This window comes from Plectropomus leopardus, chromosome 9, assembly GCF_026936395.1.
Source record: "Plectropomus leopardus strain MGB_pleo_1.0 chromosome 9, ASM2693639v1, whole genome shotgun sequence".
Lineage (NCBI taxonomy): Eukaryota > Metazoa > Chordata > Actinopteri > Perciformes > Serranidae > Plectropomus > Plectropomus leopardus.
Window position 1 is genome coordinate 11355250 of NC_142184.1, and position 24638 is coordinate 11379887.

At 38.3% G+C, this 24638-nt stretch overlaps 1 protein-coding gene across 3 annotated transcripts; it reads right to left on the minus strand.

The window, feature by feature from the left end:
* Positions 1-6186: 6186 nt before the first annotated feature.
* Positions 6187-23758, minus strand: LOC121946588 (6-phosphofructo-2-kinase/fructose-2,6-bisphosphatase 2-like). Of its 3 annotated transcripts, XM_088081975.1 has the most exons (17): positions 23629-23758; positions 21740-21922; positions 19390-19515; positions 18766-18862; positions 17637-17703; positions 17470-17544; positions 17311-17367; positions 17093-17217; positions 15753-15960; positions 14944-15090; positions 14752-14856; positions 14484-14613; positions 11722-11784; positions 11574-11638; positions 9404-9604; positions 8615-8684; positions 6187-8527 (listed from the first exon to the last, which is right to left on the minus strand). In XM_088081975.1, exons 2-16 carry the CDS (start codon positions 21828-21830, stop codon positions 8631-8633), a joined length of 1611 nt encoding a protein of 536 aa, XP_087938101.1. In that variant the 5' UTR covers positions 21831-21922; positions 23629-23758; the 3' UTR covers positions 6187-8527; positions 8615-8630. The 3 variants fall into 3 exon arrangements, with proteins under 3 accessions (XP_087938101.1, XP_042347156.1, XP_042347157.1); XM_042491222.2 differs by having other exon boundaries at positions 6187-8684; positions 21740-21919; XM_042491223.2 differs by having other exon boundaries at positions 6187-8684.
* Positions 23759-24638: the final 880 nt, after the last annotated feature.

The following is a 24638-nucleotide window of genomic DNA, read 5'->3' on the forward strand; positions in this document are numbered from 1 at the left end:
CTCAACCCTGAACTGCACTTGGCTTGAGTATAAATCACGAGATGATTAAATTATGACTTTTCTTTTTCACTATTCTTCCCTTTCTGTTGTGATAAACTGGATAGTTTTAGCTTCTGAAGACTCGAATAAGTTGCAAAAATAAACAGTCTTAGAGGTGACCATCATGGTTGAACTCATGACAAATGCAAACTGTTACAAGAAGTCAGAAGACGACATTGCAATAATTTAGGTATAGTGTTTTGTGAGATCTTCTGGTTTTAAATATCTGAATGTACAGAGTATTAGGTAGCTATCAGAGAAATGTAACTGAACAAAAAGTAAAATATTTTCTCGTGAAAGAAAGTACAGAATGAGCATTAAAGCTAACTGGCTAATTGGTAACTTTTATAAAAGTATTGGTAACTTTTATAAAAGTATAAAAGTATTTTAGTGTACTGTTTAGTTGTACTGAGAAATTTTGGGACGCGGCCGCCATGTTGGAAATGGTCGACCAAAGTACAAAGCACCGCCCATCAGCCGGAGCAAACACTCTCATTTTACAGCTAAACAGTACACTAAAATATGATTCTGAAAACAGATTGTCTCATCTAATGCTGTTTGAATATACTGACTCTTTAAGCAAATAAGACAAAATGTTTTTTTAATAAAAGTTATAAACTGTAGCTTAAAACTGCAAAAAATTTAGATTTTAAAGTTAAATACCTGAAAACTGAACAGTTCACAATAAAATTCACTTGCTACCTTTGCCCAGTGTTTGAGCAGGAAAGAAAACAGTATCACCTTATTACAGCCGCTCTACCTCAGATGTTTTGACTCATCGTGAGAGTGATGTGAGAGTCATTTTATTTTATCAAAAAAATAGATCAAATTCTATTTTTTTTAATTGTTGTTTTTTACCTCTAAAATAACTACTAATGATCACTTTGATTTAGTGTAAGATGATTTATTTTAAATGTAACAATACTAATAATACATTTTATTTATTGCAGAGCACTCAAGGACACCTTACAAGACAAGCAAAAACAAGCAAGATCTTTGGCCTATTTTTTGTTTCATATCCGTAATCAGCATGGAATTTAATCAGAGCTTTTTATCTGAATCGACTCATTCAAGGATCATTTCAGGCGTCAAAGCAACTTGCAGATTAAATTCTTAAAACACAACTGATTATTTGACCCTTTCCTTTGTCTCCCTGATGACTCACTTTGCTGCCTATAAAAGCAAATCACATTCATTTAAAGCTTCATTTTAAACACTCGAACGAGTAAAGCAGAAATAATTCCTAATTCAGACCTTAGCAGGCCAAACGGAGACCTGTGTGTGGGTACGTCTGTGTTTATACAGGACTCTGGAGAGACTCAGTGATGAAGACTGTGTGTCTGTGTTGGATCAATTAGATGAAATCTGACAGCAGTCAAAGAGGCGGCGTGAGTTGCGTCTTTTGGGTACAAAAATAGTGGCAGTACAATAACTGTATCATCAATTGACATAAAAATAAAAATCATGTGCTCATGATGTCAAATAATTTGTAAATATAACTCCATATTACTATAAACACATGATTCACAAATCTAGACTTCACTCACTTCACGTTTTTTGAGCTGTGGGGGTGTTAGGGTGTCTGGATCTTTAGGGTAATAAAGGCAACTCCCAGTGAGCTCACACACGCACAAGCACACACAGACGTTTTTTTAGTTTTTTTTTACTGTCTATTTTGTGGAATAGTAAACAACTCTTTGGAGGTCCAGTGATGGCTTCCAGATATTTTTCCACTGTGGTGGACAGTAGCATGAAAGGTCTTGGGAGTAGGATTTAGTGGCATTAAGCAACTAAAACTTCTCCTGTGTGCCAAGCGTGTAGGAGAACTACGATGACCAATGAAAAAACTCGAAATGCCCTATCAAGAGAGTTTGGTTTATCTGTCCTGAGCTACCGAACAACATGGCGGACTCCTTGGACGAGGAACCGCTCCTTATGTAGATATAAATGGACAATGCTCAGCCATCATCGTTCCTGTGCCTAAAAAGTCTGCTGTGTCTAGTTTTAATGACTACCGCCTTGTGGCTCTCAAAGTGCTTTGAGAAACTGGTTCTCCAGCACATCAAAGACAACATCCCTGCCAGCCTGGACCCTCAGCAGTACGCTTTCAGAACCAACAGATCCACAGAGGACGCCATATCTACAGCTCTTCACTCAGTCTTCACTCACCTGGAGAATAAGAACAGCTACATCAGGATGCTGTTTGTTGACTTCAGCTCAGCATTCAACACAATCTCTCCCATGAAGCTGAATGGAAAACATAACACTCTGGGTTTCAGTACAACGTTCTGCAACTGATACTAGACTTCCTCACATGCAGACCCCAGAGAGTTCGGATTGGCAGTCACACCTCCTCTACATTAGTGCTCAACAGCGGAGCCCCCCAGGGCTGTGTGCTTAGCCCCCTCCTGTTCACACTGTACACCAAACTGAACCAAACCAAGAACTCTACTGTGAAGTTTGACACCACCATCATTGGGATCAGGAGGGACTGCTGCTATTTTATCTACAGAGTTTGTGTGGAATGACGTTGACCTAGGTGAATTTACATCGTCTGAATATCTTGCTCTTGAGCTCAAATCAGAATGATCAGGGCTTATCATTACACTGTAAAGGCCATCAGGGTATTCATCCTTGTTTGTACAAGATTATTCTTAGAGCTGATCTCTCTTTGTGTCACTAGATATGATAGATTAATCCTGAATGGAGACCTGAATGTTCATGTCAACAAAAAGAATGACTCCAAAGCAGTGGAGCTCATGAACTTACTGGACTCAACCTGTAAGAGATGCCACTCATCAGCATGGTAACATTATTAGTAATAACAAGCGGGTTAAAGATTGATAGATGGCCAAGCTGAAGTTAAGTTCTGTAATATTATGAAATCATTTGAGTCAGTCAGCTATGGCTGCCCTTAAAATGACACGGTTGAAGTTTTCAGCAATAACTTGTCATCTGCTTTAACTACTGTTGCTCCTCTGAAAGTTAAAAAGAGGTCAGCTGACAAAATTTCCCCATGGTTAAACAGTAACAATGTAAATAAGGCCAAGACAATCTGTCGAGCAGCAGTAAGGAAATGGAGGAAAACTCGACTCAGTTTACTGTAATATATAAAAGGAAGCCATAACTGCCTACAACAAAGCAATACGTCTGACAAGACAAGATTACTTTTTCAAGATTTATTATTACAGAGAATGCTGGAAAATCTCGAATATTATCATCCGCTATTGACCAGCTCCTCAACGCTGCCCCAACTCCACCACAGTTCTCTGCATCAGACTGTGAAGAACTTGCATTGTTCTTCAATAACAAAATAACTTCCATTAGAGCCAGCATTACTGCTGATGTAATCACAGATGACCTCAGCAAACCCTGTAAAACAGATGTAACCATGGGAAAATTCCCCTGTATCACACCACAGGATCTTTGCAAGACTGTCACTGAGTGTAACTCCACCTCATGTACTGACCCAGTGCCAACAGTGTTTGAACCGAAGAGGGTTTTCAATAGTGTTTCAAGTCCCGTCCTGAAGATTAGAAATACGTCTCTACAAACAGGCGTCCTTCCAGATGCCTTCATGACAGCTGATGTAAAACCCTCACAACCTAGACAGTAACGCACTAACAAATTAAAGGCCGGTATCCAACCTCCCCTTTATTAGTAAGATACTTGAAAAGGTAGTTTCAGTACAAATAAACTTCTTTCTTTGAGAAAATAGTATCCTGGAGGAATTTCAGTCAGGCTTTGGAACATACCACAGCATTGAAACTGCTCTTACAAAAACGTGACGTCGGACTAACTTCTGATCAAAGTAAGGTCTCTATCCTCGTCCTCCTAGACCTGAGTGCACCCTTTGATATGACTGACCATGAAATCTTAATCAATCGTCTTGAAAACATGGTTGGTCTCACTGAGTGTGTGTTAAACTGGTTTAAACAAACATTAAAGGGAGACACTTTTCCCATTTTTCTTCATTTAGGAGTTGCACAAGGGAGCTGCTTCAGTCCACTACTGTTCTCCTCATACATGCTGCCACTTGGTGACATAATTAGACAGCAAAATGTTTGCTTTCATAGTAATGCAGATGACACACAGTTGTACATCTCTGCTGAACCAAATGATGCTGCAGCTATGAACTCCATCACTACCTGCCTGCCGGCAATAAATAAGTGGATGAGCACTGACTCCTTAAAGTTACACGAGGACAAAACTGAGATCGTACTAGTCGACCGTAAAACAAAAAGAGAAATGCTGTTGAATAATCTGGGAAACCTGACTCCCTGGATAAAATCTGAGATCACAAATCTTGATGTTATCCTCAATTCAGATTTGAGCTTTCAGTCCGACATTAACAAAACATCTTTCTTCCACCTTAGAAACATAGCTAAGGTACGGCCATTTATAAACCAAAAAGATGCAGAAAAACGGATTCATGCCTTTATTTCAAGCCAACTCGATTACTGTGACGCACTTTTTACTGGGTTACCGAAAAAATCCTCTGAGAGACTACAGCTGATCCAAACCAAGAGGAGAGAGCACATTACTCCGGTTTTAATTGTTCTGCACTGGCGTCCTGTATCATTAAGAATGGATTTTAAGGTCCTTCTCCTCACATACAAAGCCCTTAATGGGCTAGGACCAAGTTACATCGCAAACTCTCTTGTCCCTCATCTGCAGCTGGTTTATTGCAGGGTCCCGAAAACAGCAAAAAGAAAACTGGGGATGCAGTGTTTGTCTGTTACGACCCAAAGACCTGGAACACACTGCCAATAAAACTAAAAACTTATCTCTTCACTTTAGCCTTCAACTAGCTCTGATTCAGCTGCTTTGCTTTCTGCTTTGCCCTTGTGTACTGCTGCAAATCTTTAAGATGCTGTATTTTCCTTGATTTTCTGCATCTTACACACTGTATTTTTATGCTTATTTTATTAATAATGTCAGTGGGTTATATTTTATTCATTTCATCTTCCATTTTATGTTATGCATTCTGTGCACTAAATTCATATCCTTGTTTTTTCTTACTTTTACTAGTATTATCAATTGCATTTCATCCATTTGAAGATGCATTCTATGTATTCTATTCAGATTTTATTTTATTTTTACATGATGGTTTTATTATGTATTTTTGTCTCTTATGTGTTTTGATGTGAAGCACTTAGTGCATTTAATTTCTTTCTTGTAAAGCATGTTAGGCTGCATTTCTTGTACGAAAGGTGCTTTGCAAATAAAGTTTATTATTATTATCGTCATTGGCCGTATTACAAACAGCGATGAGAGTTCATACTGGGAGGAAATCAACAATCTTGAGCTGTCAATCAGAGATGTGCACAGAGAACAACCGACTGCTCAACGTCAGCAAAACCAAGCTGATTGTTGATTTTAGAAAGAAGGAGGCAAAGACACACTCCTGTCTACATCAGTGGAGCTGAGGTGGAGCAGGTGAACAGCTACAGGTTCCTTTGAATTACCATCACTGAGAACATATCTTGGTCATCACACATCACCACCCAGGTTAAAAAAGCACAGAAAAGGCTTGACTTCCTACAGAAACTTATGAAGGCTAAATTCCAGAGCAAGATCCTGGTTAACTTCTACAGTGGAGCAGTCGAAAGCACACTGACTGGAAACATCACAAACTGGCATTGTTCGTGCACGGCGGGTGATTAAAACGGCCCAGAACATCACTGGTTCCCATCTACAGAGCATCAGTGACCTCGGTGAAGTGGGGTGTCTGCACAGAGCCCAAAGGATACCGAAAGACAGCAGCCAACCGAGCCGAAGTCTGTTCACCCTGCTGCCATCTGGAAAAATATACAGAAGTATCTGCTGCAGAACCACCAGACTACAGAGCAGCTTCTTTCCCCAGGCTGTGAGACTCCTCAACTCCTCTTTCGACACCAAAAAGATGTAGCAGGATTTAGGGTCACCTTAAAATTTCATTTCTTCTTAAACCACGTTTAAGAAAAATGACAATTAAATCTACCTTGTACCTTGTAACAAAATACAGAACAAAGCTTAGTTTCAGGTGATTACACACTGATGAAATCATGAATATTATACACCCCTATCGCTAATAGATACCCCTAAATCCTACACACTGGACCTTTAAATAGTCTGGGGGAAAAAAACAAAAGTCAATGTAAAAACTGTGTTTAAATCAAATTTAATAAATGAAACATGTAAGACACAGTGTGCAATAACATCAAAGCTCTTTTTAAGACATCCAAATACATTGCTAATCCTTTAATTCAGGTAAAACAGACTTTTGCATATCATACCATGTATTTTAAATACTTCAGATTCCAACTTTCACAGTCTCGCAGTCCTTTGAATAAAGGCACTTTTCCAAAGATTGATTAACTGCTGATGTCAAATCAAAGTCACATGAATAGATGCTGTCCATGTGTTTACTACAGTATGTAGCTAATAATTGCAATATTATTGTGTTAACAATATTTTTGTGTCAGAATAATGTATCAGGAGCACGCGACTGATTTGCTTATCCGTACGCAGAAATTAAAATGCAGAAAACTCATGAGCACTTTGTGTTTAAAATATTTGCATCGCTTCGAGTTTCGGCTTGACATTATCACTCACAGTAGACAGCTGAGAATATTAAAGCTGTTATTTGATTATAAGGCAGAACACACAGGTAGGTATCACTGAACAAAACAACAGTCGCAGAAGGAAAAAGCACAGTGCTTTTTATGAGGCGAGACAAAACAGTTTGTTACTTTTTTACAGCTCGTGACCACCCACTGCAAGCTTAAAATGCTTTAAATTACACTTCACAATAAGATCATTACAACAACTTGTCGGAACAACTAAGAAAAGGAATGTTTAAAAAGGTAACTTAAAGGGGACTTATTGTGCATTTTCAGGGCCATGTTTGTACTTTGGGATTTTACTACAACATTTTTACACATTTAAATGTTGAAAAAACACAATTTTCTTCATACTGTCTGTGCTGGATCACCTGTATTCACTCAGTTTGAAACGCTTTGTTTTGGCACCTGTCTTTTTTAAGCCCCCCTCCCAAAAAATAACAAACAGGTCAGCTCTGATTGGTCTGTGTTTACATCCTGGCCTCTCTGCCTCTTCACTGCAGCTGGGTGAATAACTGTAACTGAGTAAAGCGGCATTTTCTACCACCCCCCAAAAAAAACACAAATAAAGACAGCACGTCATTACAAGTAACAGTGTGCTTGCAGCAGGGTAAAGACTGTGATAGAGAATAGCAGCAGTTTCTACGACAAAAAATCCCCATTAAAAAATCCTAAACACAACCAGACATGTTCCAGCAGGAATATGATTCAAAATCAGGGAGAAATTTACAACACCGGGAACCAAGATTGCATGTTTTCTGTTCTTTTCTTTTCCTTGAGCATGTCGCTACATGTAGCAGTGTAGGTGAGGTAATTAAAACAAACATCAGAGGTAGCGTGCCTGGAGCAAATGACCATATGTTGTCATTTCATTTTCATGAATGTTGTCATTTCTAATTTATCTTTTAACTTATCTTTTTATTCTGTCTTGATCCTGCTTACTGTTATTATTATCATACTTTATCATACTGCCTTCATGTTATTGCTTTATTTTTCTGACATGTTTCCGCCTTTAAGCTCCTGTTTAATTCTGCCTTAACTCTTGTATGGCCTTTGTTCGACGTTATTGACTAACTTTAATTGCTTTATTAGCTCTGGGGTTTTTTGCCTTGGCTTTGCTTTGTTTGTAAAAGTACCTTGTAAACTGTGTTTTCAAAGGTGCTATATAAATAAACCTATTATTATTATTAATAATTAAGAAATCAGTTGCAAACTGATGTCAGCTTATCTCAATGTAAAATGTGTTGAAAACAAGAGTATTCTCAACAGTCTAAAACTACACGATTTTGCACACAGGGATGACTTTTACATACGTTTACCTTACTATTTAAAACTTTGGCCAGTTTAATATGAACATCCAACGTTGTAACATTATATATACATGACAGAAAATAAGAAAAAGCAGAATAAGTCCCCTTTAATGAAAGAATCTAATAAGAAACAAAGGCTGTTCATGGCTTCCTTCAAGAGAGGCACTCTCTTACACTAAAACTAAAGGTAGTAGCTTCCATTGAGGTATACAATTCACAATCAACATGTTCTAATACAGCATAATAAGACCGTAGACTACAGTGTGTGGAGTGTGCTAGGTACTAATGGACGGGTTTTCAGTGTATCTTTTTACTACAGATCTCTAGATTATTTTATATCTGAGCTGGATCGCAGCATCGATATGAAGGCTCCTGTGCAAAGGCATTCAGTTCTTGTTTGTGCACACTCACTATCACGCACATAATCTATCAAACACACAGTGAAGAGGTAACACACACAAGGTTACACACATATGGTGTGTAATGCAGCACTTAAGAATGTAATGGCTGAAGCTGGTGGGTATTTAACAGCTGCTCCTAAGAACTGGTGATAACATCCGTGTGGAGAAAAGCCTGCGATACACGGCAAAACAAAATATGTGAGATGTTTGAGGTGGAGGCTGCAGATGTTCCACATGTTAGACAATTGGCTGAAAGTACCTCTTTACGGGCTTCCTTAGTTCCGAACACAGTCGTCTGTGTCTGCTGCGCTGAAGCCGTTCAGAGAGTCCTGCAAGGGAGACGGCGTTAAGAAAAACAGTCAACCAAAAGAGGAATGAGAGGTTTGTTTTCACTGGCACTGACCCGACTTGAGCTAATATTAAAATTTGTAGACACCAGCATGAATGAAACACTCCCTTTGTGCCTTTTCCCAGTTTTTAAACTTCAGATAATTTAAGAGAGGTCACTAAGTGAGCAACAACACGCGCAGAAATCACATCCAAGAGGCTTGTGAAAGCACCCCTGTTTGTCGTAAACACCTACTCGCTGTAAAACAAGCAAAGACATCTCTGAGATTTTGAATTAAGTTCCTGGTCTCTGGAATGACACATCAGTAAACAGAGCTCTGAAACCAACAAACCAACAAAAGCAGAAAAATGTTAGTGTCGAAAATATAGCTGAATACGTCAATTGATAGAAAAAGTTAAATATTTCAAATAGAGTGTAATAAAGAAACAATAACTTCCAATCAGATAATAAAATACATCAAAGCTTCATATTGAAGTAATTTACTGCCTTTTGTCATTTTTGGAGGTCCATGTGAATAAACAATATTTCGTTAACTAAATTAATTTGGCCTTTAAATTTAGGTTTTTAATTATATATACAACTTGACATATGAGCATCACAATGGCTGTCAGACAGTCTCCTCTTCATCCCGTTTACTTATTTCTCTATTTGCAACATGTTTGAACCTGTATTATATACAGTAATACTCTTGATGCTGACCTCGTTCTGCTGCAGCTCTGCCCCCTCGGACGCCTCAGAGAACTGCATGCTGGGTAAAGTGGGTGCCTGGGACATGCGGGCCTGTGGAGGGTTACCCACGCTGTAAAGACGAGGTCGTTTAATCTGGTCCTGGCTGGACAGCGGAGTGAAACTGTTTCTTCGGAAGAAAGCTGGTGGCACGACATCTGCTCTGACTTTACTCTGGAACAGACGCACGAGGTGGGATCATTAACATGGATTTCTTTTTAAATTATAGCAGTTAAACCTCTTTTACTGAAGGTGTGAAATCACCGAGCCCCATTAAGTGACTGTGAGAGGACGAAGAAAGAAAAACAACCACTGAGACAAACAGCTATAAATACAAAGGCCATTGTCATGTTGGTCTGAGCAGACAGGATATTTCTCACTCCATTTCACAAGAGGTTTTTTCAGTAAATGTGTTTATGTGTTAACACCCACTCTGTCTGGGACTCTTGGTTTTATCACTCATCAGGGCAAATTCTAAAACCAGGGATAAAGATATAGAGCTGGCGGATTAGGAAATACAGACAAAAGGCATCATATCTGTCACTGGGATTCACAGATTAAAAAACAGATAGATTTTCTGTGCAACATTTCAAGCCAGCTAACTAATCAACATAAATTTGCTAAGCAGAAGCTGACTGTTGGGGAGTGGTGTTTGTAAAGCCCCGGGCCAGATGTGTAAACAACGTGTGTGTACAAAAAACATGCATGCACGCCTCTTCCCACACATAAACTGGTATAAACTGGTAAACAGATCTTCTGTTGGTGCATACTTTAGTCAGTGCTTGTTTCTGGAGAGTGTTGAGGGTGATATGATCAGGTGGATATGGATTCTTATAATAGTTACAAACATTGATTTAGGTTGTGTCACTGATGTCTTTTTTTTTTTTTTACAATCTACACACAAATCAAGAAAATACCATTGCAAAAGCAGTTATTAACTTAATTTTGAAAATATTCAACTGCTATTTTTTTTATCTTTATTTACATTAGAGGTATTATTTTCTTTCCCTGTTTTTAAGTTTTTCACCGTGTCCTTTACTGTGAGGGATCTGTCCCCTTAGCTTTGGGATAAAGACCACAACGCCCATTGCTCAAGTCAGGAGGACCGCTGTTGAATCTTTCACTCATTTCCTATCCTCACACTCTCTATTGTCCAGGGCTGTGTATTGTCAAAAATCAGGTGATACGGTTCATATCATGATACAGGAATTACAAATTAATATATTGCGATACTGTAAGCAAGGTCATATATTGGGATTTTTTTAAAATCTAATTTTAGGAAAACCACAGTCATAAAGAGCACACCACCGTATGCATAAATCTGGTAACAAAAAAGTTTTAACAGGGGTTTAAGCACAACATAAAAAGAACCACAAATCTTTGCATGTGGACTAATTAAAAATTGATGCAGTGTTTTTAAGAATTGTAACAGTATGACAATACATGATAATGCAATGCTCGAGTGTATTGCTATTTTCTCACACCCTCACTACCGTCAATAAAAAAGGTATAAAAGTGGCCAAAAACACTTTAAAAAAATCATCCTTCATTATGAGGCACAAATCTCTTTCTGTATAAGCTCTACTGACAGATGGAGCAGGTCGAGATATAGCTATACGCACAAAGGTGATTAAATCTGAAGTTATAGTTTGACATTTTGGAAAATACAATTATTAGCTTTCTTGCTGAATGTTTACAGGATCGATATCGCTCTCTTATCTGTCTGTTAAATATAAAGATACATAAAGACTTGAAACAGCTGGCCTGGCTCTGTCTAAATCTGCCTACACACACCTAATAAAAGGGGATTTCTTAAACAGAACTAAGTGCACAAACATCCTCAAATATGTGATGAAAAAAATCAGTGTGCATATTTTAACTGTGAATCTCCACAGTGTTTTATGTATCCTGCTTGAGAAAAGATTATATCTGGCTCCTGAAGAAGCAGCAGTGTGTAATTTGGCTTTGATTTCTTAAATATAGTCGTGGTCAGAGAGCATTTTTTCCAGCCATGACCTTAGAGGGAACTGCAGGCTGCATGCACTGGACACGTGCACACACTGAACTGTGGGTGGACGGTGTGACTTCAGACAAATCTCACAGCACGTTCATGACAGATCAGAATTAAAGGTCATAAGCTTACTAATGGTCTGTCCCTGTGAGTGTTGACAGCCTTCACCTTCAGATCAAACATGTCCACTTTACAACCTAGAAGAAGCAGACAGGAGAAAAGTACGTCACATCAGATCAGAGGGCGGTTTGGTCGATTAATGAACAGTGAAGTGACTTACCATACGCAACGGGGGTGAGTTTTAGGACAGTGTGCAGAGGACACTTCAAGTAGGGAAGATCATCTGCGCCAACAAACATAAAAAACATTTTAGACTTTCAGAGCTGTTTTTATATCCAGTCATGTTTGTGTTTTTTCCCTCACGTTTGGAACGTTACATGGCGCTGTGTGGAGACCGTCACTGCAGCGCTACATGTCCCATGTGGGGGTGCAGTGGGATGAAATGCCAGTTGGAGCTGCACCCACACTGTTTTGGCTTCTGCAGTCATCAAACTGTGGTCGAGACTTTGTGACCGCTTCCTGTGCTGACTGACAAAACCCTCCGCCTGCCCACGCCCAATTATGGATTTGACTTTGAGCTGCGTTTTCCACTTTAACCACACAGTCGTTATTCATGTTTATTATTTTTCACAATGTACCCGTTTATACACATTTATACATATGCTTCATTCAATACGTGTAAATGCGACCTTGACATGTTGGCTCCTATAACCTACCTGGTTTTGTTTTAAACATGAGTACACATTTCTCCATTTCTGTCATAGGATGTTACAGGATTTGCTTCATTAATGAGCTTGATGACTGATCTTCAGCAGATGGAGGGCTATGATGGATCAAGACCATGACGAGCCTTAAAATTGAGAAACTGATTCACTTTCAGTGGATCACTTAAAAGAACAGAACAGAATCTAGTTTCCCTTTATTGAATATGTCGAGAATCTGTCCATCCAGCATCTTTTTATTTGGAGCGCCATGTTGTTGTTGTTGTTTTTTTCTAAATGTATTTACATTTGCATACTTGTTTTCTCTGCACTATGACAGGCTTGTTCTCTCATTAAAATATAGGAATGGACTTTGTTACTCTCAACATGGTGAGTTGTCTGTGTTGCAATTTTTTAACTTTTCTTTTCTGTGTCATTGCTTTTATTTGTGCATTGCTGTATGATTTAATTATAAAAAAACACAAAAAAGAAGAGAAACAGTGGCCATAAATAAGTTAAAAAAAATGAAATAAATCTGTTATCAACATCTGCATCAAAGAGTCACAATTTCTGTCACTTGACTTTTAAAGCTTCAAACACATTTTTATGACATAAAATGCTGTTAGTCCTGTATGTATGAATGAGTTCATGAATCAATGCCTGATAATCGTCGCTGCCACATGTTAATGAATCATTTTACACCTAACTTTAAGCAAGAGTGGAGTATGAATAAAATGATACATCTCGTCGTCCCTTCACCTGGTCATATGTGGCTGATATTCAAGTCACAGTTTTAAAGTTCAACATTTGAGTAATCTGTAAACAAGATTATTTGTCGTAAAACAAGTTCTCTAGGCTCAAATGCTTCAAGGTCATACTTTGCATCAACAGCATTTGAAGGACACAGTGTCAGCCTGGAATTCATTTTTCCTAAAATAATTGTTCCCTACTATCCTCAGCTAAACTTGGCCAGAAACATTTACAGCCATGACTGTGTTTGTCACAACAATGTTTGTTATTCACTGTAACTACCTACCAGTAAATCGCTACTGCTATTAGTTATCTAATAGCTGAGAGAGCTATTTTGAACAGGTCCCTGTGGCCTGGAGCTTTGGGTGGAGTGACACAATGGGCCATACAACACCCAGTAACACCAAATGACGCCTGTAAAATACCAAAATGCAACCAGCGAGTTTGATTTGCACACCTCCCCTTGGCAACACTCACATTTCATTGCTACTCACATCTCAAATTCACAAGGTCAAAAAAAATGCCTAAATGTTGTAGTGCTGCTTATGTTTTTCACACACCAACGAAACAGAGATATTATACTTGTTTTATAATAATAATAAAGTGCCAATCACCCATCACAGCTGCGCTTTGCTAAGTGTTTTACTGATCATCTGCGAATTGGAGTGAAGCATTTCATATTTAGTCAACCTTGCATTGTGCATGCAAATGCTTTTCTGTCTCATTAAGGCTCTTGAACTTTGGTCTTCAGGTGATGCTGAATATCTCTTCAGTGTCTCTTTAGAAGCATCCCCAAAAACATTTAGTTTAGCTGCAGTTTGACGCTGACTCAAGGGAACAATACATGGCCTTGAATTACTTCATTAAGCCGTTTACTTAAAGCATTGTTAATCGTTTAGTTTAGTTAGTTTTGACTCAATGTTTATGTTTAAAATATGTCTTAATAATGTGAGGCTTAGGCTTAGTCCATATGAACTAATGTATATTTGAAACCGAAGCTTTTTCTATGTGTTTTGTCCTTTTTTACACAAGCAAACTTGGTTTCAGGTCCCTTAAACTGGTCTTTTTGTAAAATTCCTTACGGGTGAAGATTTTTTTTTTCAGAAACTCAGTTTTAAGTTATGATGTGTGGACGGAGAAATAAGATTTTTGGCTTGAGACATCAAAAGTGTTGTGTGCAATTGTGCAATAATGACTTGATCGAGATATTGCCTCTCTAACATTTCCAAGGGGACTTTTCTAATGTAAACACACACGGTAACTCTTCCACGATATTTAGGAACAGAGGCTTCAGAATGCACAACCGAGGTCACTGTCATTGTGTAGCTTTGGGTTATATCACCGACTGTTGTTCTGGCATGCTTCCGGCAGCACTTCAATTGTGTTTTTGTGTATTCATTTGACCAGAAGGTTTTTAAAAACAGTGCTTGTGCGGACAGAAGGAGGTAAAATCCTGTTTGCAAATTACCCATGGACATGTGAACTGGCCCTTTGTCTCGGGATGTGTCACGTTTCTGTTTGTGGATCTAACCTGCACTCTTGTCCAGGAAATAGGCGAGCAAGCAGCGCATGACGGCCTGATGACAGATGACCAGCACGTTGCCCTGCCGCTCCAGCTCCATGATGACGGGCTCCAGCCGCTGAACCAGGTCCTGGTAGGACTAGATCAACAGGTACATGAAATCAAACCTGGTTTTGTTCAGTTTTATTCAGTTTTTGTTGAAAAGAATTCTCTTGTTTATTATTTTCTGTATAACAGACCCAAATTTGTCAGCTGGAAGAAAAAGAAAATCTTCTACCTCTCCTCCAGGGTAGCGGTAATGGTACTTGTCCTGATCCCTCATGGCAAACTCGTCTGGGAATTTTTCCTCAATCATTTCATAGGACATTTCTTCACACACTCCCTGAAACACAAAGTAATAAAAACACTCAAAATACACACTCTCACAGTGTGTGTGTGTGTCTCTTCGGTTACACATCAGGGGACATACAGCATCTATTTCATTCAGGATCTTCCACTGCTCGTAGGGAACTCCCAGCTCCTCTGCCGTCTGAATGGTGCGTCTCAGCTGGCTCGTCCAAACTTTCAGGTCTGACAGACGGTGCTCTTTCACAAAACCCTTCAGAGCTGCTGAAAACTGACAAAGAGAAAATATGAAAGAGAGATTTATGCTACAGAACTGACACGTAAACACAAAAACAGAAGGTACGCAGTGGATGAACAAGAGAAATCTTCTTAAAATGGCTCTAGATCTGTTGGATTTCATTCCTGTTGTCTAACTGGATTTATGCTATAAAGTGTGTTTACAGCGTCTTACTTGAACTTGCAAAGTCATTTGAAAGTTGTAAAAGCTTGTTGAGTTGTACTAGACATTATACTAAAAGGACCAGTTCCACATTTTGCAGCGTTTCGAAAACTTAACGCAAGTGAGTTTTAGCATTTTGAATTGTTTTATACCACTCAGAAATGCAATTAAAGACTAATTTTAATTTAAAATTAATTTGCTAAATTATATTTATATATTAAAAAAAAGATGTCGCCAATTACTTTGAAATGTTACAATGCAACATCGGAAGTGTGGAAATTGAGGAAACATATAGATAAAACAGCTAACCAGGTTAGCTGTTTCCTCCTTTTCCCAGTCTTCATACTGAGCTAAGCTAGCTGGCAGTAACTTTATATTTAAAAAGGACAAATATGAGAGTGATATCAAATAAGTGCATTTCTTAAAATGTCAAATACTCCTGTGACACTTTTGAAGACACTGAAATATACGAGTGAGATGCTTAGTTAAAGCACCTGTTTGCCTCTCTCTGACAGTTCAGAGTCGCCCCCGATGCGTCCCTCCACGTTGTGATGGCTCTCTCCGTGCCGACAGAGGTAGATGGAGTGGGAGTGTACGTGGATGTTCATGAGGTAGTACACTATTTTACTCTGGATGTAGTCCTGCACCCTGTTGACCAAGAAACTACAGCCGACGTTGATGACCTGGATGAAGGACAGGTTCCTGTCAGAGTGAAAGGAGGACAACAGAAAGTGAAACACACACTGTAACTGAAGACACTGAGAAGTGACTCAAGGGCATAAAAGGGATATCTTGTACTTTTGATGAAGTCTAAATATTCTGATATTTCATCTAACACACACGTCTGTGTCAGCAGCTCATTAACAAACACAAGGTGCAATAAGATTAACAGCTGTTCCTCCTCTACAAAAAAAACGTTCATGGGGCGTCGGTGGATCCCCATGTACAGAGGCTGAGTCCTTGCTGCAGCAGTCGCGGGTACGACTCCCGCCCCGGCCCTTTTGCTGCATGTTGTCCCCTCTCTCTTCCCCTTTCACACATATACTCTTTCCTATCAAGTAAAGGCGAAAAAAGCTCCAAAAAACAAAAAAAACAACAATAAAACAAACATTCATAGTATAAAGTATGTGGGCCTCTTAGGTTACTTTATGTATTTACTACAGCTACTCTCTTTAGAACGCCATCTCGTAGGTTTTATATCTAAATGTGCTCAAGAATGCACATAAATAAAATGTCAAAAGAAAATGCACACTTTCAATTACAGAAAATAACTATCTGTTTACCTTGGTTAACCAATTTACCTTTCTTTACTTTTACCTGTAGTTTTACACCTGTTTATATCTTTGTATAAATACATGATACTTATTTATTACTTCTAATTGCGCCTGTACATTTGCTACATCTGTGTTTACATTACAAGATATTCATTCTGCAATAACTGTCTACCAAATACACATATGCATTATTAATATATTATATATATCATCCCTATATCTTAACTTCTGGACTATTTCATGTCTTTAATTTCCATTGTTGCATTGTTAGAGGGAGCCTGACATCTAAGATTTCTGTTGCGAGCGACTGCTTCTCTGTAAGTGTTGTGCAAAAGACAACTTGAAACTTTAACCTGTGGATCACAAATGAGCTCCTGTTTCCACCTGCTGGACAGTTTCTGTAAGTACATGTTCTATCCAACACCTCATAATCTACAAGACCAACACAACATGAGGAAAAGGAGCTTAACTGACTTCTGGTGTTACTAAGTATTAAACAGTGTCGAGGCCAAAAGTGAGGAAATGCAAATCACAGCATCCTTAACAAAATCACAGCTTACTTGTCATGTTCGTCCGGATCTAAAGGTTGGTACGTCACTTTGTAACACTCTATTCTCTTCAGAAAATCCTCCATGACACTTTCTCTGTCCCTCTCAGGGTAATCAGGGCTGGACACCTTCACATCCTTTGTAAAAGAGACATTTGTGGACATTATTCACCCTGCCATCTTCACAACTCAAGGACAAAACTGTACATGTAACTTAAAAGCATAATTTACCAGGATATTTGTAGCAATGACATCTGGATCGTCACATATGGATTCAACAAAAAACACCTAACAAAAGAGGTTATCGTTAGAAATTCACGATGCTTGTGAAAACGTGCTTCCCATGCAGTGATTGAGCTAAAACAAAATCATTTTCAGTGAAACTCTGACCTTGTAAGAATTTTCCTTTGCAAAATTAAGGATGAGTTCCCTCCTCTCTCTGGTGGTGTTGGTGGCATCAAAGACCTGACAGACAACTCAAGATAATCAGATCAAATTACAATCAATATCTATTCACAGCGCTAAAAGATGCACTATTCAGTTTTTGGTGTCCTTACAGCAATCTGGCCTCCTTCTTCATTCAGATAGGCCTTGACATCCTGCAGTGCCACCAGAGCACACTGTCTGAGGAAACATGGAGGGAGAGTGTGTTCAGGAAATCAAAATCGCATTTAAAAGTATCTCTAAAGGCGTGCTATGCAGGATCTTCAAAAAAATAAATAAATAATCCCTCACAGTCATTTATGAGCCATTAGCGCTGTGCAGCAGTGTGTCTGTATCTGCGGAGAACCTGCCCTCTACCTGGATTTTCTTAGTGTTTTGGCGTAATCGGGATGTTTCCGGGCATCAATCAACCTATGAGCCTGTTGGCACCTGGTATTAGCATGCATTTCTGTGAACACAAGTGGACAGCTGACACACTTTGCTGTTCACACCTCTGCTGTTCATCAGGCGTCTCCTGCTGACCACATGCGCTTCAGCTAAATTCACACAAAGCTCAGCAATGTGGCACCTTCCTGCAGGGCTGTATGGAGGTGTGGGTGTTTATTTGTGCTTTACAACATAAATGTCATGAAAAAAAAAGAAAATTATGTTTTATTTTTCTGATCCACTGCTGTGGCGCCTTTCTATGGTGGCGGTTGGGGTTGAAAGAGCACAATGCTTAATCAAAAATGACTGTCTGGACTTATTTGTATTTTGTTTTAATGGTTTGGATTTTAATTATTTCATGTAATGGTTTTTATCCTTGAAACATATATGGGGTGAGTGTTTCTTTTGTCTGTGCGTGGTGCTCGCTGAAACAAATTCCAATCAACTACGTCAATATGGCAATGAAGTATTGAATCTTGAATCTTAATGCTGCTCCTTCTCTTCACTCTTTAGCTCACTTGACCTCCGCTGCTCTCTCATTCTCACTGAGCAGAGGAGGAGGGGGGGCAGTCTGAATGTTGTTTTTACAAACAATAAGCAACTAACCCTGCACAGTATGCCTTTAAGACATAACGTGCTGTAATAAGCAGTCGCCTCATTTGTTAAACAAACATCATGCAGTCAAAAAAGAGCATTAATAATAATTTTGCATTGAGTAATAATCAAAGTGCATCAAGTTACACATGCAAAGGGTCAAATGTGGGGACAGGAGTAAATCTGCTTCACCAAAAGAGGTCAACATAAAGAGAAACTTACTTTCTAATTTGCATTGCTTCTTTATTGTCATGTCTGAAGAAGTCATAGGACTTGTATGACTGCACCGCTTCTCTTCTATAAACTCCGAGGTTAAACACTGCAGGGGAACCACGAGACGGAGAGTCAGAGACAGACATGTGAAAGCAGTGAAGGAAGTACTGTATGTGCTCTGTAGAGGCTGCAGCCTCCATGTTAACGGAGGCTGCCAAACCAGTTCTGCCGCGTTCCATTTAGGTGAAAACATAAGAGCGAAACCACAAACAGAGCCTGCTGATCGAGTGGTGACATAAATAACTACAAGTTAAAACAGCATTGCCTTAAGCACAAGATTTTAGTAATATCTCTGAATGCCATAAATGTCTTCATAGAAAGAACAATTAATCACGGTGTCACCCTGATTTAAACCACCCCCAGTGACACATCTGCACCGGAAACAACAGTTTCCCTTCCAGGAATAACAAACTTTCATTCAACAGTCAGCCTGATATTTCACAGAGCTCACAGATGCACTGAACTCAGTCTGAACCTGTTTTTTTATTTTTTTTATTGGCTGCATATTCTGAGCAAAGATCAAATGTTGCGTAAAACTAAGGCATGCTTCTTGCAACTTGCTTCGGTACTGACCCTTAGTTGGCACTCCAATCCAGTTGAGGTAGCGCGTCAGCTTCTTGGACATGTAGGTTTTCCCTCTAGCAGGCAACCCAATCATCACTATCACAGTTGGAGAGTTGGTCATGTAGGAGGCCCAAGCTGCACACACACAAAACAACCACGCATACACATAAACACAACCAGGGATTTCAGTTATAAACATGCAAGAATATTTCATGACCTACATCCCCTTCACAAACTGTCACGTCAATACTTTTCCCACAACGTGGCCATTTGTGTATCAGATTACTGGTGATTGTTGTTTTCCTCACATGCCTCCACAGTGAACAAAGGATGACAAAAACTGGCACAGTCTTGATGAATAAATGTAAACAGGGACTGCGTTTCGGGTGTCCTTTAGCTCATTTGGTAGAGCATCGCCCCATGTATGAAGGTTATGTCCTTTGCTGCATGTCTCCTCTCTCTCTCTCTCTCTCTCTGTCTGTCTCTTCCCCTTTACACTCAACCTGTGATACGTATAAAGTCAAAATCCAAAAAAATGATTTAAAAAAAATATTTTATTTTTTCATCATTTTATTAACCACCCCCCTTTTCTTTTTTCTGACCTTTTTACTTGTTCATTCTATTTTATTTTATTTTTTTATTTATCTACTTATTTATTTATCTACTTATTTAATTTCTTTATTTATTTATCTACTTATTTAATTCCTTTCTTTATTTATCTACTTATTTATTTTCCCTTTTTACATGATTGAAAGCTCTTCATGTTCAGTTGGTTGGGAATTTTGTTCTTGTAAGTTCACATAAACCAATAAAAAGAGAATAACAAACAACAGCAACAACAAAAAGATGCGGGCAGTGTTTAACAAAAGCAAAACTATATCAACGCATCTGTTGACAAACTCTCACACATCTCGTTCAGTATAATCCAACCTTTAGTTATTCAGTCACATGCTCAGTACTTCCCAAACATATTCATTTTCGCTAAAACCTTACTATTTAAAACTTTTCTGCAGTTTCACGCACGCACCAGAGGCCAGCAGGGGAGGCGTGTGTGTTTGAGCTCTACACAGGAATGCACAAGCATAGTTCAAATGCTTGTGCTTGCCCCGGCACGCTACCAGTATGTTAAAGTTTTGGAAATTGCAGGGTTTTAGCAAAAATGCATGTGTTTGGGAAGTACTGAGCATACGACTGGATAAATGAGACTTGGATTATACCGCAGGAGTTGTGTGAGAATTTGTAAATGGATATTCTGATTTAGTTTGCTGTTGTTAAAAATGGACCCCTTTTAGCCCAATTCATGCAGAATTTTTGTCCGTTTTTGGATTCTTTGTTAACCGTAGAGGCATGCGAGAGAAAAGTTGTCTTCACAAATTCAATGTAACACAGGATGATCAAATGATATGCAAATAATCATTTTGCAGGTGAAGTATTCCTTTAAATGTTAAAAAATTAGACTCACTTTTACTGCAAACCTTCCCCTAACATGTCCTGTTTGTAATAAAAGTTCAGATATAATTACGGTACACACAAATGTACAGTATACACTGACAACAGAGAGAGGGAGGCCTGTGAAAGAATACAATGTCACCCCTGCATTGTTCATCTACCAGCTGGTTAACATTTAGATTAACATTTCCGTCATACCACCGTCATCTCTCCACTGCTGGTTAATGTTTCTCAAAATCCTGCTGCTTAGCAACCCACTTCAGTAACCCACCGTACTCTTGTCTGCTGGGACATGAAATATAACAGATTTTTTTTTCTCAGTTTCCTTTCAGTATCCAAAGATCATCCTCAGCTCGCGGAAAACAAATCTATCAAAACAAAGACGTGGCGAAACGAGACTTGACTCCTGATTCTACCAGCAGATGTCTGGGAGTTTCTGTAGGCAGGTTTCTGTGCAAGACATTTTTGGATGGAAGCATTTTAGGTCAAACTTACACTCCTGATTAAAGTTTCCTCAAAATCTGACTGTGAAATCAAGAATAAGCTAAACTCAGTGACATTTTTTTGGTGGCTGTCACTGAATGTTGACCTTTTATCATTGCACTATTACTGTGCTTCAAAACAGTACACTGCTGTTGTACCTGCCTCTACAAATACACCCACACACTCTATGCATACCAAAAATGACAGAGGGTGTGTCAAAGTTGGCATTTAATAATGCTTGCTGAAACCTTATCACCTTCCTTTACTCATGGTCAACAGAGTAAGAAATACGGTACAATTTACATCAGACTGTTACCATTATATTAAGTAATGTGACAGTTTCAGTGCGTCAAGAGTTACGACAGAACAGATTTCACTCAGATAATGAGTCGACATTTCACACATGGTGAAAAAACAAACCACTCACAGCACTTCTTCTCATTGGCCCTGAGGTCCGTCCTTTTGGCCTCTGCTGAGCCGTCTGCAGCAGCTGCAGGTCTCTGCTGTCTGGCAGCCATGACACGTCTGATCTGTATCCTGCGCTCCTGTCTCGGCTGGTCTGGGGACTGTGAGCTCTGGTCACTGGCGAGATGAGGTCAGCATGTCTCTGCTGAGGACATTGCTGTGTCATATTAAAAGCTGCCTGATGATACAGCCGGTCAATATACTGTCGTACTGTTATATGTTTTAGGATGCTGAAGACAGACGTACAGAAATCTTTGTAGGTAACTTGCCGAGATACAGTTATTGGAAATTTTATAAGATAGCTATGAACTACCAGTGCTTTAATCATTACGAAATTATTAGGATTGGGGGTGAAAAATCAATATAGCACATGTGAGATTTTTGCATGGTCATACTAAATCGACATACAGACGCCAAGTAATGTTTTTTTCTATTGCATAAATAATTAAAATGACAAATTATACAAATTAAACTTTCAGTAGCGTACTTGATAAATATAAAAAATAATATATAATTATATATATATATATATAATAAAATATAAGAAAATCAATTGCTTTTTTTCAGTCCACAGCACAGTTCTCTGCTATACAATTACTGAAGTGAGATGAAGAGAATGAAAACAGATGTTGGCATTTTGAGGACATAATTAGCAGTTGAGGAAAAGTCATAAAGAGCAATATATGATACTGAAATGTAGGCAGCATATTGCAACATGTTTAAAATCACATTAATTGTATCGTAACTTAAGTATTGTGATAATATTGTATCATGGGGCCTCACCTACAAATTAAACAAATAGTTACTCTACAGACGATACAAGTCCAGCACTGTTTGATATCAAAGTATTTGTTAGTGACGGCTTTGAGATTATGAGGAACTGTTTGCTGTTAAGGGCTGCAACCAATTATTAATATTTTAAATAGCTATTACTTTGTTTTCTATTTTCTAGCTTCTCGCTTAGCTGATAAACACTTTGAAACCTGGATCAGCATCACTTTCTTAGTATTCAGTATTTAAACCTTTGAACACTGAGCAAACTGGTGCAATTTCTTTCCAAAAAAATTCCTTCAAATAGCATAAAATTAGGAAAAATACCAGAGAACTTTATTTCTAATTATTAAAGTTATATATTTAAAATATTTTACAGAATTACAGATTTTTTGTTTGTTTGTAGTTTTTTGTGCATGCTAATTTCAGGTCATTGTCTTTCTTGCTAATTTCTGGGTCATTTCTTCTAATTGCCTTCTTCTTGTGACTTGAAATTTAACCAGTTTGCCCTAGTTTGAGCCATAAAATGTCAGAGTAAAAAGGGAGAATACCTATCACAATTTCGGGATGACATTTGTCTGACCTACATTCCCAAAACAAAATATTCCTTTAAAACCATATATGACAAAGAAATCCAGCAAATAGCTGGATCCAGTGAATTATCATCATCTTTTACCTATCGTGTCATCTGTGATTGCTGTAGGCTGTGGCTAACATGTGGAGATCTGTCAGAGTATTTAGTCATTATTTTTATTTTATTTCTCTCCTAGTTGTAGCCTAAGCTCATGACTCATTCACAAATACACTTTCCTCCTGCTCTTACACTATCAGAGGTATAATTAGAGATGCTTAGCTCGGGTACAAACCACAATTACCGCGCTAATAAAGAGTAATAAGTAAGTGTATCAGTGTGTCATCCTGTCACACTGACGGTACGTTAACACTGAGCCTAACGTTTAACGGTTAGCCCGCAAACTTCATCACTTCTGCTTTTACGCAAAAAGTACCGTTTAAAGTGTTTGGAAAAAATAAAACGTTGAAGCTTAGCGGGGGTGAAAGCCATGAAATGTCATAATTTACCTCACAAATCTGCAGGTGCCGAGTGATATTTGGTTTTCGTCTTTGTTACGGAGCCGCTGCCGTCATTTGACTCCATCTGCCGCCGCAGAGACTCAGCTTCGTCTCGGATGTTTTAGCTCCTCCTCCTACCGGTGTCTGCCGGAAGTTCATCGCGGTCAACCTAATAGCTTCCGGTGCTGTTTTCCAAAATTAAATATCTTAAACCCAACATCTCTTCGGATGTTTTGTGTCTTATAAACAACCAAAAAAATAACCTTTTGGGTAAGCTTAATACTTTAATGATGATAATAAGGACAACGATAATAATAAAAATTAAAAATATAATAAATGACATGATAATAGCAATAATAAAAATAAATTAATGAATAAATATGTAGATGAGCAAATAAGTTAAGTGACAGTGAAAAAATGAATAACTATGTTTAAAATAATAAAAAGATAAAGAAACTAGTTATAATACTACTACTACTACTACTACTACTACTACTACTACTAATAATAATAATAATAATAATAATAATTATTATTATTATTATTATTATCATTATTATTATTATTATTATCATTTGACATTTTGACCTTTGGTGGAAGTATTGAGATATTTTACTTTCGTAAAATAGCAATGCCATCATCACCTTCAGGGTTATGTTTAATCTAAGGAAGAGGCCGTTTCTGTTTGACAAAAACTGCTGGTGAGACTTTGAAAAGTTTTTACATGAGAGATCTTCTCTTAATAATGTTGTCCAGGCTCAAACATGAAGCTGCATCTGCAGGACTCTTCTGAGACCTTATTTGCCCAGGTGTACTAAAACTCTTCAGTCAATATTATAATATATGTACTTAGCACGTCAATCTCTTGTAATTACAACAAGTAACACTTAACTTTTCCTTTTTTTCTTTCTCAGTATTATTTCTTATTCTTGTTGCGTGTGTCTTTCTTCCTTATGTATCTGTTATAATTGTGTGTATATCTATTGGTATTATCACTGTCGTCCTCAATATTGTCACTA

Bases quoted from the DNA above. Each gene is read 5' to 3' on its own strand.
- LOC121946588 (XM_042491222.2), bottom strand. From the start codon at position 21,830: ATGGCTGCCAGACAGCAGAGACCTGCAGCTGCTGCAGACGGCTCAGCA. The intron at 18,863-19,389 runs GTCAGTACCGAA...GTTCCCCTGCAG, and splicing joins GATTGGAGTGCCAACTAAGG to TGTTTAACCTCGGAGTTTAT. The intron at 11,639-11,721 runs GTAAGTCACTTC...TGCTTCTTCTAG, and splicing joins ACTCACCCCCGTTGCGTATG to GTTGTAAAGTGGACATGTTT.